Below are 14,432 nucleotides of genomic sequence, written 5' to 3'. Positions count from 1 at the left end.
AATCTGGGACTGTATCACTTTAATCCAGCATTTGTTGTGGTTCTTATAGTATGCTGAATGCTGGCTGAAGCTCTGTTGCTTGTGGTTTGAACACTAAGGGGCGGATTTTCAGCGCCCTGCTCGCCTAAATCCGCCCAAAACCGGGCGGATTTAGGCGAGCAGGGCCCTGCGCGCCGGTATGCCTACATTCAAAGAGGCCTACCGGCGCGCGCAGACCCCGGGACTTACGCGAGTCCCGGGGTCTGCGCGCGCCGATTTCGGAGCGGCGTTGGAGGGAACGGGGGTAGGCAGCGCGGCTCGGCGCACGCCGGCTATACAAAATCAATAGCCTTGCACGCGCCGATCCAGGATTTTAGTGGATACGCGCGGCTCCGCGCGTATCTACTAAAATCCAGCGTACTTTTGCTTGAGTCTGATGCGCAAGCAAAAGTAGGCCAATTCGCGCTTTTTGAAAATCTACCCTAATTGCATACAGATGTACTAGGCAGATTTGTTTCGGGTGCAGTGATGAAACTCTGCAGAAGTAAACTGTTCTGGCAAGGACCTACACTTGCATACGGAGAGTAAAGTAACTTTTTATGTAAATTGTCCTCCGTTCAAAAGACTATATTTATATCAAATCTCGCTATATACTAGTGCTGGACTCTGGCAGGGAATCGTTCCATCCGAGCCAGCACTCGCTTGACTTTTTCTGAAGTGCTGCTCTGAGCTCCGGAGGAACATGACAGAATAAAGCAGAAGATGCCAGCAGCTGGGGGGTTTTTTTGGTTTTTTTACCACCTACTCTTCCTGGGCGTATAAAATGAGGGATTCCTTTCTTAACTGGGAATAATTGGATCTAAGTGCATTTTCCTAAAGCTGCGGTAATGTAGGAGCCGGGTTTGCTATTTGCAGCATGCTTTTGTCTGCTGATAGAGCAGAGGGGGCAATATTTTCCCAACTAGGTCAGCTGAATACTGTTGCTTTTGGAGGCATAGATTGTAATTATTCTGGTGCTGTTAGGTGGCGTGTAGCATCGAGATAAAAGTGGAGCAGAATATAACTGAGGCTGTTTGTTTGCACATAGCAGGGGTGATGTAATTTGGCAACAGCATAGGGGCACCATAGAGTCTCCTAGGACCCCCCTCCCCCCCGATTCCAGCCTCCACCTGGATGTTTCCCTGTATAAGCTTTTCTTTAAACACTGCTTTGTTAACATTTGCAAGGTGTATCAAATGTTCATTGTGCTAGTGGGTTTTCTTGTCTTTTCTAAAATTATGGGAGGGGGGATTGGGATTTCCATTTTTTATTTTATTTTTTTGATACTTTCTGAGAGCACATTAAGGGGTGAATTTTAAAAGCGTTGCTCAAGCTAAAAGGCCCATATACGCGAGTATATGGGCCGCACGGAGCAATGCGCATTTTAAAAGCCACCGATTCCTCACGGGTATGCACGTGCACGAGTGAAAAAGTGTGTCGGGGTGGGCCCAACAGTTATATGTGTAAATTTGCATTTTAAATCCGACAGCCGCAGCGCATTGCGGGCTGTTAGCTGCGTATACTTACTGCTGCACAGGATTAGGTGTAAGTCTACAGAAATCTCTTTTAGGCCTAAAACAACTGAGTGAGGGCTGTGGGCAAACTAGGGGGGTGCAGGCTGAAGAATCAGACTGGTCTGAATGACCTCAAGACAGACTGGGTAAACTGGTGGACTAATTGGTAAAACTGGGAATGGCCTTCACACAAGCGTGTTTTAAAATTCGCTTACCTGCGCACATTAAAGCCGACAAGGTCCTAAGTGAAATACATTTGCTTGGTTAACTGCTTAAAATTAGTATTTTAAATCATACGTGGACAATTGCGTGCATAATTTTAAATCCCTGCGTATGGGCACCCATGAGTTTGTTTTAAAGTTACCGTCCCTGAGAGGTGGTGTATTTTTTGTGGGTTATTTTAGTGTGCCTTTTTCCTTTATAACACCTGTTGATGACAGTAGGCCTCATAAGAAAGCATGAGAACACTGCTCTTAGTCTGTGGGGAGAAGGGGAACCTGTTATATTCTCCACAAAAATAAAACAAAATAAAAGCTCTAAGATTTTCCATCCTAATTAACACACATCTTATTCTTACTGCTGGCTCTTGTGCAAACAAACTTGAATACCATTAAGTTTGAGAGTTTAACTGTTGTACCATCCCAATGGAACGAACCGTCTGCAGAGCGAATTTAACATCACCGAGTGTCTGTGCACATTTCTAGTAGTTTGTATTAGCCCTGGAAAGCACTGGAATCTCTGCAGGTTATAAAACCAGTTACGGACCAGCAAAAAGAAATATCGTAATCTATGAGCTTTTGAGATCATGCGGACCTCTTCTGCAGATGTCACAGTTTGTTTGCTTTCGTTTCCACGCCTTTGAACAGTGACATCATCAGTGTGCAGTAACCGCTGCTATTTCAGCGCGCTAAGGTTTTGTGATAGAGAGCAGCCTTATGAATTCCTCAATTTAAATTCTGACCTTAGCTGTCCTGAAGTGCATGTCTTTCAGCATTTACTATTCTAATGAAGGTATCACCTCCCCAATTATTTTGGTGTTGATGCTTATCAGAAGTGGTAAGCAGGACAGGATGTGTTTTTAAGAGAGGACAGGCATTCTACTTAAAGGCTTTTCATCACGATGCTAGCAGGCAGAGAGTGCCTTAGGAGAGACAGTGCGTACCAGCTCTGCCTGCCAGCTTGTTCCACTCTGTTTCCCCATCAGGCCCTTCTCATACATCAGACAGAATCACCCTGTCCCTGATATTTGTAGTTTGGGCTTTTGCAGTTGCCATATTTATAATCCTTTTGAGCCACATAGCTGCTCCATTCTCTGATCTGGTCCATATCCCTACAGGCACATTCGAGACCTAGGAAAACCTCAGCTGTAAGTACAAGTCTCTTGGGGAAGACTGTGACTTCTGCATTCTTCTGGAGCATATCTTGCTCTGCTGAGACCAACAAACTGGAACCCGCAGGGGGAGAAAGCTAATGACAAATATAGACGTGGAACAAAAAACAGAGTTTTGAAAACGTCATGAAGACATGTGGTCAAGTGGTATCATCATTGGTCTCTGCCTACCAGCTGAAAGAACATCCCTTTCAGTCCTCACTGGCAATGGAAGTAATAGGATTTGTCGTTGCTTGTATTTTGCAATATTTCTTAAGAAGGAGACATCCATTCAAGTATCCTGTGCCTTCCATGGCTGATTCACCCCAATGTAACAGGTTCGCTACAGCTGAATAGTGTTTTATGCACTGAAAATATTCTGCAGGCTGGGAGTTCAGGAAATGTCTAATCTTCTAGGCTAATTCTCTCTTAAAACATTTAAAAAGGGTATTAAAACCTGGCTCTTCCAACAAGCTTTCACCTAACATCAGCCTAAACTTCGTACCTTTCGGTCACCTTGCTCATAACATTTTAGTCATATTGCAGATTTTTAAGAATTTCATTTATTTTTACTGTATTTTATAATATTTGTATTTTATTACATGCTATATTTTTAAGTATTTTATTGTTTTATGTGCTTAGTTTTATTCAACTGTTTGTTTCGTTTTATTGTAAACCAATGTGATATATATCTTGAACGTTGGTATATAAAAACAAATAAAATAAAAATTGTTCTTTTTTTTTTATTATTATTGTGCTGAGAGTATACAATGCACCACACACATTCATCAATACAGGCATGCAACCAACAATTAATGCAAGGCAGGCAAACAGATCCATAAAAAGATCTTTGGTCTCATAAGGTACCTACATTTCCAGCTGAAAATTCTCCTAAATTTAGCCCAGCAATTCATTTGCCTAGATTGAGGCTCCTAAGTTAAATGCCTAGTGTTGAAAATCAGTGCTATGCGTCTAATTTATTTTTTTCTCCACCTGAACTCCATCTCGTAGCCACCAATTTGTTCCCCGTTGTCACAGATATTTAACAGAGCACTGCCGATTTGGTGTTCTGCTGAATAAGCTGAATGAATTCCTAGTTAGCCAGATAAACTTGCCCAGCTAACTTTAGGAGTGCTCTCTGGCATGACCAGACTTCACGGGATAAATTATCTGGCTAACTTAACTCTGTCCTGGAATACCCCCACCCCAGACTGCCTCCAATATATCCGGCTAACCTTTTTGTTTTTTGTTATGTGTATTGTATTTCTATGCTCTTGACCACCACTTTGGACAGCTTTGTCAGGGAAGCGGATTAGAAATTGAATCAATAAATAAAATAAATGTTTTAGTCACCTAAATTTAGAGGCCTAGTGAAATTAAGAGTCTAATTTCAGGTGCTAGTAAAGTTTTAAAGGGGCCAGTTTAGGAACTTAACTGCCTAAGGGCCTCACTTACTAAGCAATTTCCCCATAGACACAGAATGGGAAAAAACCTTTAGTAAATAAACCCCAAAATTAAGCACCTAAACCCTTTGAAGCTCATCCCCAGATAGCTTAGTCTGGAGGAAAGGGGGATGCACAGGTGATATGAGGGTGACAGTAGTGACAGGAGCAGTGTGTTGAGTTTAATATAACAGGGTTCCTATGTACATGTCTTTTTTTGATTAGTAAATATTTTTTTTCTGTCTCTTTAGTGCCAAAATAGTGGTTCATCTTCACCCTTCCTCCCCAAACAAAGAACCTGGTCCCTACCAGACCAGTAGATGCTCCTACATCAAACTTTCCTTCAAAGAGCATGGCCAGATTGAGGTAAATATTTAGCTACAGACAAGTAATTGCTGCTCCTGTATGCTTTCTTCATAAGTAATTCTCACAAGAATAACAACAAATAAGGAGGAGATTCTTCCTGATGTGTGTGTATATACAACACTGTACACATAGAGGGAGATGAAGAGCAACATAGGAATTGCACAGAATAGGCAAGATGTACTGATAACCTATAAAAGACAAGCAGGCACAGGAGATTGTAGGTTACTTATTAGACATGCCTGTCAGAAGTGCTTATGCTTTGTAGAGAGCTTTACAATTAGTCAATGTGTCATGGTACAGAATGTTCCAATCATGGATCCAGCCCAGTGAGTAGCAACTACTCCTCTATTACTATGTTGGAGATGTAGACTTGATTCTCGAATAGAAGCCTTGCTCTATAGGCCCGGTCATGGCGAACAGCACCAAGAAACATATCACTCAATGCCTTTGTAGCAGTGACACCTGCTGGTTTGACTCCAAAGCCAGGATTTTTACCCTGCCTTTTTGTCCAGGGGAAATGCTGTTATGTCAGATCTGTAGCTGAAGAAGTGAGATGGTAGGGTGAATGGAAGTAAGATCAGGAGCAAGTTATGAAGGCCCAGTAGTGGACATTCTAGGGTCCCCTTACATTCATTAGCTTCTCTGTCTGCTTACTACAGGAGTAGTGACGTGAAGTGGTATATTGGGTTGGGACATGAAATTCTGATCTGGACTGGAAAGATGTGGCTTGGAGAGAGAAAATGACAATGAAAATTACACAAAAATTCTGCTATTAATTAAGTTGACTTAGAAAATAGCCACTGCTATTACTAGCAACAGTAACATGGAATAGACTTGGTTTTTGGGTACTTGCCAGGTTCTTATGGCCTGGATTGGCCACTGTTGGAAACAGGATGTTGGGCTTGATGGACCCTTGGTCTGACCCAGTATGGCATGTCCTTATGTTCTTTAATGTTAGTGAAGTTGATATTTTGTAAACTTCTATAGAGAGAGAAAAATGATGCTAAGAAAAAGGTGCAGATTGTCCCCTTGACTTGTGTATTTCTTTATAGTTCTTTAGGCGTTTGTCAGAAGAAATAACACAGAGGAGATGGGAGCGCTTGTCTGTGTCTCAGGCAATTCCACTTAATAAGGGTCCACAGGTATGTCATAAAATCTTTGATAATGTGTTGGGGATGTTATATGCCCTCTTACAGGTCATTATCCAAGGTTTGTATTTATTTGACATGTAAAATGTTTTGAGAATAGGATCCTGAGTCTAACGCTGCACTTTGACATTTAGTCTCACTATATTAAGTAGATGTGAGTGAGGGGCGAAAGGCGTGTTTGTTTGTGGGACATTTTTTTGTGAAAAGTAGGTTTTCTTAGCATTTAAACAGGTGGCTCCAGAACAAATGTGTTATGCACATCTACCAGCAGATGGAGACGGAGCAAAACTGATATCACAGTATATATACCCCTGCAGTGACATCAGCCCGCCAGTATTCTCCATCTCCAGCAGATAGTGAATGTGCATCTCCCTACTGGGGATTGCTTAAAATTTTCAGAAGGAGAAAAGAAGAAAGGAAATTAATTCGCCCTGCTCTACTGTGGTGATACATATGGTCCCTCCTTCAGTTGAGAATTCCTGAGGTGATATTTATTGGATTTTCCCTTGGTCCAGTAGCTGGTTTTCAGCTGGTGTGGACTTAGTTGTAAAAAAGACAGACAGCTGAAAGGCAAGCGGGTGCAGGGAGTCAAGCGTGGTGGTGATGGTATATGCCCTCTCCCTCCGCAACTGGAGACTGACTCTGCACGCAGCTGGGATGGGCTGAGCTTGGGTGAAGCAAAAAAAAAAAGAGAGAGAAAGAAACAGAGGGTTTTTTGGTAGGGATTCCTCCTTCCTCTGGTCTCCGTTCTCAGTGCACCGATCCGATGTCGTTCCCACCTCTGAGGGAGTTTGGGGGATGTGAAAGGTTGTGCAGCCTTTTTGGGCTAGGTACCACTCTTAGGCTTATCACTGTGCACTGCATGGTAGGCCACGGTGGTGTGTTTCACACGTTTTCCTGCTCATTTGGCTGACCTCTTCAGGACCACTGGTCCATGCGAGTGCATCCAGTTGTACACCCATATATTAGATACTTAGATGGACGCCTGCTTGGGCTTCCAGTTGGTAGCAGCGTCTAATTGAGGCATACGCTTACCTATGTGCACAATCTGAGCGGCATTGAGGGTACTCAGCTTTTGGATGCTCATCAAGGCACAGGCTTGGGCGCCTGTTTTTTGCAGCGGGCATACAGATGGACTGGCACCTTTCAGTTGCTTGTTAAGCGCACTGACAGACTGATGGCACCTATAGCTAAGAAACCTAAGCACCTTTACCTTCTGTGCTGCTTGTCATATTCGGGCATCTCATTCTGGCGTTCCCTCTAACTTGTACCAGCACTTCTTGGAGGTTCAGGGAGAATTGTCTTCATCTGATTTTACTAAGCCCAGTTCTTCCCAGCCTGATGTGGGCCTGGGTAAAGATGTGTCAGAAGGGGCACCCGACTTTGGATCTCCCTTAACTGGTTCGTCAGTGGGGAAAGGTAGTTCGGTGGGCACAGGATAGGTGCCTCCTGGTTTTGGCATGGATCCTTCTGCCTTTCCTTGGGTGGAATTTTTTCAAGGATTGCAGTCCTTTCTTCAGGCGCAGTTCTCTGCCCCGACCAATCTTGCCAGGTCAGAGTCGCAGGTGGTAACCTTCTGCACACCTGGTGCTGTGGTTAAGCATTGAAGTACTCCTAGATCGGCGGCCAATCTTCCCAATAGGGATTTGGATGGCATGGATGATTAAGCCGATCCTTATTCCCTGGAGAATGGGGAAATTCCTCTAGGATTGGAACCGTATAGCATTGTGTTGCGATTCTTTCATAGAAATGAGTTACCAGCTCTGATTTCCCAGAAATTAAAGATGCTGGAAGTCCCTGGGGCTAAATCCATGTCTGAGCCAAAGAAAGATCCCATTTTGATTTCTTTGCATAAAGCCTCTTGTTTTTTCCCTGTTATGGAGGCCATTCAAGAATTGATAGATCTTGAGTGGGGCGCCACGGAAGCTAATTTCAAAGGTCCGGGCTCCCCGTCTGGTGTCCCTGGACGATCTGAGTGAGGAGGATGCCCAGTATGACCCATGGGGGGATGACATACTAGAGTCCTACTCTGAGGCCCTGCCCTCTGAGCCGTTGCCCCCGGAGAGGCTTCGATCAACTCCCGAGGACCTGACATTTGCAGGTTTTGTACAAGCCATGATGGTGCCTGTCCCGTTCCAGCTCCTGACGGAGGAGGACTCCCGGCACAAGATGCTGGAGATCCTCCAGTTTGTGGATGTGTCTAACGAGGCGGTGGCTGTCCTGGTTCATGACATTTTTAAGGACTTGTCTATCCGGCTCTGGGAACACCCCATCTCAGTAACCCGGTGAACAGGAAGACCGATGCGGTGTATTTGGTTCAACCCACCAAGAGGTTTAAGAGGCGTCAGCTCCTGCACTAGTCTATAGTGGTGGAGTACGCCCTCAAAAAAAACAAAGCATTCTTGAACCCATATCTCGGCTCCCCTAGACCAAGAACACAGGGTGCTGGATGCCCTAGGGAGGAAAGTCTTCCAGGGCTCCATGCTGGTGGCTTGTATTACCTGCTATCAGCTATTTCCCTGTACGTACCCGGATCAGTCCAGACAGTGAGTTGAGCCTCCTGTCCAGCAGATGGAGCCAGAGAAAAACTGAAAGGACATACCATATAAGGAGAGTGCTCACCCTGCACCCCTCAGTATTTCTCTGGTTCCATCAGATGCGGTCAGACGAACCTGCGATTCCCTCTCCTTAGCAAATCTTCTGTTTCTGCCATTTCTTCTCTTCAAAGATTTCTTTTCTTCAACATTTCCTGGGTCAAGCAAGTATTTTCTACCAAAAAAAACAAACCAGAAAAGTTAAACAGTGTATCTTTTCTCACAGGAGACAGTTTGTCTCCTAGCTCTTGTGGAGCCCTAGGGGGGATTTTTCCCCTTGATTACTTCAGCCTAGGGCTCCTTTTTCCCGGTGGCCTTCCCTGCCTAGGGATGAATACTGATGGTCCAGTCACTCCCCCTCCTTTTCCCGTGGTGACCCCTGAGATGTGCATGCCTTGGGTCCCTTTGCAGAGAAGTTTGACATTCCTCTGCTGTATCAGTGCTCAATAAAGCCTGCTAAGTAATTCTTCAAAAAAAAAAAAAAAAGAAAGGGACTGATTCAATTCAAGTTTAATTTTGAAGTGGAAAAGGCTATTCTTTACGGCACTTTGCCGACCGGCAGGGTAAGAAGCAGCTCACAGCCTTCGCTGGCTTTCGCACTTCTGTGCAGGCAAAAATCAGCTGTTTTTTCTCATGATCCTGACGCCGAGATCAGTGCTTTGCCTGGCCTGCAGGGAGCCTGCTTTGCGGCTCTCCTGTGACGGCCTTTGCTCAGTCTGCTTGCCCAGAGGGGAGGGATCCTCCATGGCACCTGTTAAATCGATGACCTGAGGTCGGGTTGGCAAGCGTGTGTCCAGGCCGTCCTCCTCCTCAAAAAAAAAAAGAAAAATCCGCGGGAATGGCGGCCATTTTTTGCCCGGACCTCACTGAAGACTCAGAGCCTCAGGGGGGAGGGGAGCCGGATTTTAACCATTCTCTGCCTAATTTAAGTCCTATGGACTCTCCTGCTCCTGTTTCTGCCCCTCCCCCCCCTTGCCTGGCAGAGCACACCCCGGGTTTTCCCCGGAGTTTGTGCTCTTATTGCACAGATCTTTTTTGGCCAGCTTGGAGGAACAGTGGGATCCCTCCCCGGCCCCCCCCCCCCCCGGCAGCAAAAATCCCTCGTTTGATTGGCGGCCAGGGCTCTGGCGCCCCAGACTCGCAGGGTGCGACCAGGGTTAGGACTGTGCCCGGTGGTCCAGACCCACTTGATCCTCCTCAGCCCGCTCCGCTGCCAGATCAGGATGACGACCCGGATCTTTCGCTAGGGAATCCACCTGTGGAGGGAGATGACCCGCGGGTCCTAAGATTATTTAACCGGGAAGAACTTGATCCATTCATTCCTTTTGTTCTGGATGAATTTGGGATTGAGGTTCCCTCAGAGAACCCTGCCAGTACCTCTACTTCTCGGACCGTGGACACGGTCTTAGCTGGCCTCTGAGCTCCTCCTAGTACTTTTCTTTTTCACCCTATGCTTATGCAGCTCCTGGTCCGGGAATGGGAGTCCCCCACATCTGGCCTCCATGTTGGCAGGGCAATGGATAAGCTATATCCCCTGCCGGATCAGGCCCTAGATATGTTAAAGGTCCCCAAGGTTGATGCTTCGGTGTTCGCTGTCACCAAGCACACCACTATCCCGATGGTGGGGGCAACGGCCTTAAAGGATCTTCAAGATTGCAAGTTGGAACTTCATCTTTTTTTTTTGTATATAAACAATTTTTATTGGTAACCATTAATGAACAGCATATCAGGTAGAACACAACCAAGTACATTATAACATGTCCACAAAGAAAAGCACCCAGTGTTAACAATAGGTAATAATACCCTGGACTAATGAGCGCCATAGTCTTACCAAAGTTTTTTTTTAAACCCTCATGAAAAACATCCCCCGTATTCCCTCCTTCCCCCCATTCCTCCATGACCAGATCACAAGGCAACTTTCATCATAAAGAGTAATCAGGCGGCAATACTGAGTTAAGTGTGTAGTGAACGGAAAGTCGGAAGCCAATAATATGGTTGGGGCACAAAAACTGTATGAGGTCCATCTTGGTAGTCCAGCAGACTGGTAAAATTCCGCTAAGGCAGATAGGTAACACGAATTCACCATGGTTATTTACGTAGAAAGAGAAGCAACATCTGTGTTAGCCTCTTGACCGCTCCCCTATATCCGTTGACAGTCATTCTGTACAGGCCTTCTGAGTCTCCAACCAGTCGGAATATGGAGACCATAGCTTTTGGAAAGCAGGAAGGCGATCTTGATGTAACGCTGTAAGCCGGTTCAGCTGGTAATAAGAATGAAGACGGTGTTGAATGTTGGCTAGAGATGGTGCAGTTTTCTGTTTCCAGTGGAGTGCAATCTCCGCTCGTGTAGCAATAAAAACTTGCAGAGCTAGCTTTTGAACAGATGGTGATGTATTGGAAAGGGTTAAACCCAAGAGGACATGCCAAGGTTCAATGGTGAGATTCTGGTTTAGGATCTGGCACAACCACACCAACACCACTGTCCAGCATTGAGCTATGATGGGGCAGAGCCACCATAGGTGATAGTAAGTGCCCGTACTGCCACAACCTCTCCAGCAAGTGTCAGAGATATCAGGAGCAAATTTATGAAGTGCGACGGGTGTATAATGCCACCTGTAGAGAAGTTTGTAGCAATTTTCTTGTAGGCCCGTAGATATGGAACACTTATGGGCTGCTGTATAAATGCTCTCCCAGTCCTCATCTGCTAAAGAAATTTGAAAGTCATTTTCCCATAAAGATCGATGTCTGAGGGTACCCAGGTTACGAGCGTTCATGAGTCCATATATCTTGGAAATCACACCCCGCAGAGAGTTGGCAGATTTACAAAACATTTCAAAAAGGGTACCCTTAGTTCTAATCGTGCCAATACGGAGCCCCTTCTTGAAAAAATGATATACTTTGGCATATGTGAGAAAATCAACTCGTTCTAAACTATATACCTCTTTTAACTGTTCACACGACAATATGGCACCCTGTTGATAAACCTGACCCAACTTATAGATCCCCGCCCTCACCCATTGCTGAGAAGCCCCAGTACGTGCCTGCAAGGGTATCACAACATTGGCGAATAGATGGGTCATCATAGAGTAATACTCTGGCCCTACTAACACCTGTTTCCATCTACTCCAAACCCGCATGGTAGTACGCAGGGCAAATGGCAACATAGTGTGATTGCCCCAGGTAGATTGGGGTTGCCACGGGAGGGCATCCACAGGAATATGACCCAGAAGAGCTTGCTCCAACTTAACCCACTGCGGTACCTCGGCACTAGAGTGAAGGGCAACCAGCGCCCGCAATTGTGCAGCGTTATAGTACCATGCTAGATTGGGCACCTGTAGACCACCCCGAGCTCTAGTCTGATATAGGACAGCCCTAGCTATCCTGGGGGGCCGACGCCGCCATATGAAGTGTCCTAGAATCTGTTGCCATTTGCGAAGGAGCATATCAGGGAGATAGATAGGAATCGTGGTAAAGAAATACAGAAAGCGGGGCAACACATTCATCTTAATAATGGCTATTCTACCTAACCAGGAATGTGAGTGGGCTAGCCATTTATCCAGGTCCTTCTGTATTTTGGCCAATAAAGGGCGATAATTCAAGTCGTATAGGGAGTCATTATGCTTCCCCAGGTGAACCCCCAAATATTTAAGAGAGGTCTCGGCCCATTTAAAAGGGAACTTCTTTTGGAGAGCCAAGGCTGACTCAGCAGGCAGAGTCAGATTAAGGATTTCGGACTTTTCAAAATTAATTTTCATACCAGACCTGGACGTGAACTCATCCAACTCTTTCATAACCCCCTGCAACGATTGCTCAGGTTCAGCCAGAGTAAACATGACATCGTCTGCAAATAACGATATTTTAAAATTATCTTTACCTTTGGCAATGCCACAGATAGCCGTATTGCCTCGTATTCGTCTGGCAAAAGGTTCTAAAAAAATAGCAAATAAAAGGGGGGAAAGGGGACACCCCTGTCTAGTTCCACGCTGGATTGAAAACTGGGGGCCATAGGTCCCATTAACCTTTACCCTGGCCGCTGGGTTAGCATACATTTTACGAATCCATTCAATAAAGCAATCACCAAAACCCATAATCCGTAAGGTGCGGAAGAGAAAGTCCCAATGAACAAGATCAAAGGCCTTCTCCGCATCCAGCGCCAGAAGGATGGCTGGAAGAACCTCCTTGTGCGCTAGATCAATAATATCTACTATCCGACGGACATTGTCGGCCGCCAACCTTCCAGGCACAAATCCCACCTGATCATTATGTATAAGCCCGGGCAGCACCCCATTCAGCCTGGCAGCCAAAACTCTGGCAAGGAGCTTCATATCGATATTAATGAGGGATATCGGCCTATAGGAACTACAAAGCTCGGGATCCCTGCCCGGTTTAGCCAACACAGTGATACCTGCCGTGTTGGCATCCAGTGTGAAGTCCGAGCCCGCCAAGATGGAATTAAACGCCAGGGTCAATGGGCCCACCAACGTCTGGGCAAATTTACGATAGTAAATACCGGTAAAGCCGTCCAGCCCTGGGGCCTTTCCAGCCTTCAACAACTCTATAGCCGCCAACACTTCCAGTTGTGAGATAGGCCTATCCAATACCTCCCTTTGTAACGGGGTCAGATGGGGTAGTTCAATAGTAGACAAATACTCATCGATTGTGTTAGAGGCTATGGATTGGTCCCTAGAGTAAAGCTTGGAATAAAAATCAGTAAATGACTGTCGAATTTCCGCGGAGGAGGTAACCACCTGGCCCTGAGTATCTCGTATCTTTGCTATGATTGTCTGGGCTTGAGCTGCCCTCAATTGCCTGGCTAAGAGTCTACCCGCCTTATTACCCCCCTCAAAATATTTCTGTTTGAGAAGAGTCAGATAGTGACTTATGGCTGAGTCTTCCAATGCCCTAAGCTGTCCCCGCACTGCTAAAAGTTTTTGGTAGAGCTTCCGGGACTGCGTATTGCTATGTTTTCTGGTTAATTCAGTAAGCTCCTGGTTGAGCTGCGCCCGCTTAGCGTCTCTTTCTTTATTGCAATAAGCCACCCGAGCTATACAAGAGCCTCGGATAACAGCTTTGGAACACTCCCACACTGTAAGAGGAGACATGTCCTCCACTTGGTTAAGCCGAAAATATTCCTGCAACTGCTGGGAGATGGATGTTGTGAAGCCGGGGTCTTTAAGAAGACTGTCATTAAGTCTCCAAGTGCGAAGCCCACCGCCATGATCACCCATAGTGCAGACCATCCACACAGGAGCATGGTCGGACCATGTAATATTATCAATATCAGCCTTTTGTATCCTGCCCTGCATAGTGGCCGACACAAAAAGGTAGTCAATGCGAGAATACGTAGAATGTGGGTGGGAGTAAAACGTGTACGATCGGGAGTGTGCATGTTTAAGCCGCCAGATGTCCACCAAACCCCAATCCTCTAGTACCCCCAACCAAGCTCGACGCTCCACCTTATGTGCCTGTGAACCTGAGCTGGAATCTTTAGCGGGATCCATGATCAGGTTAAAATCACCCCCCACGATCACCTCCCCCTCCGCATGTTGTTGCAACAGGGTATTTAAACGGTGTATAAAAGATACCTGATTCTGTAAAGGAAAATATACATTAAGGATAGTGAACATCTTGTTATCTATTTTGATCTTATTGAGGATAAATCTGCCATGAGGATCCTTAACTACCTGGATTTGCTCATGTACAAGTGACGGAGAATACAATATACCCACACCTGTGTATTTACATTCCAGCGTGCTAGCAGCCCACAACGCTGTAGGAAACCGAGGGTATTTTAGCAAGTGTTCATGTGACTGTCTAATATGCGTTTCTTGTATAAAAATAATATCTGCAACCTGTCGTGTGAGTTCCCTTTGTAACAGCTGCCGTTTCTGGGGCGAATTCAACCCCTTCACATTTATGGATACCAATTTAACCGCCATTTTGATATAAAACTATCACCTCCATAGCCCCCAGTGCCCCCC

The 14,432-nt window shown here is 45.6% G+C and overlaps 1 protein-coding gene across 2 annotated transcripts in view; it reads left to right on the top strand.

Moving 5' to 3' along the window:
• VPS36 (vacuolar protein sorting 36 homolog) overlaps nt 1-14,432 on the top strand; it is an 83,405-nt gene that overhangs the window by 17,565 nt on the left and 51,408 nt on the right. For both annotated transcript variants that reach the window (XM_029602781.1, XM_029602780.1), the window contains exons 4-5: nt 4,595-4,709; nt 5,762-5,851. In XM_029602781.1, coding sequence (XP_029458641.1) covers nt 4,595-4,709; nt 5,762-5,851 — 205 coding nt within the window. The remainder of the gene's footprint in view (nt 1-4,594; nt 4,710-5,761; nt 5,852-14,432) is intronic.

This window comes from Rhinatrema bivittatum, chromosome 5 (assembly GCF_901001135.1).
Source record: "Rhinatrema bivittatum chromosome 5, aRhiBiv1.1, whole genome shotgun sequence".
Classification (NCBI taxonomy): Eukaryota; Metazoa; Chordata; class Amphibia; order Gymnophiona; family Rhinatrematidae; genus Rhinatrema; species Rhinatrema bivittatum.
The sequence above is the reverse complement of the archived record's forward strand: the minus strand, read 5'-3'. Positions and strand labels throughout refer to the sequence as shown.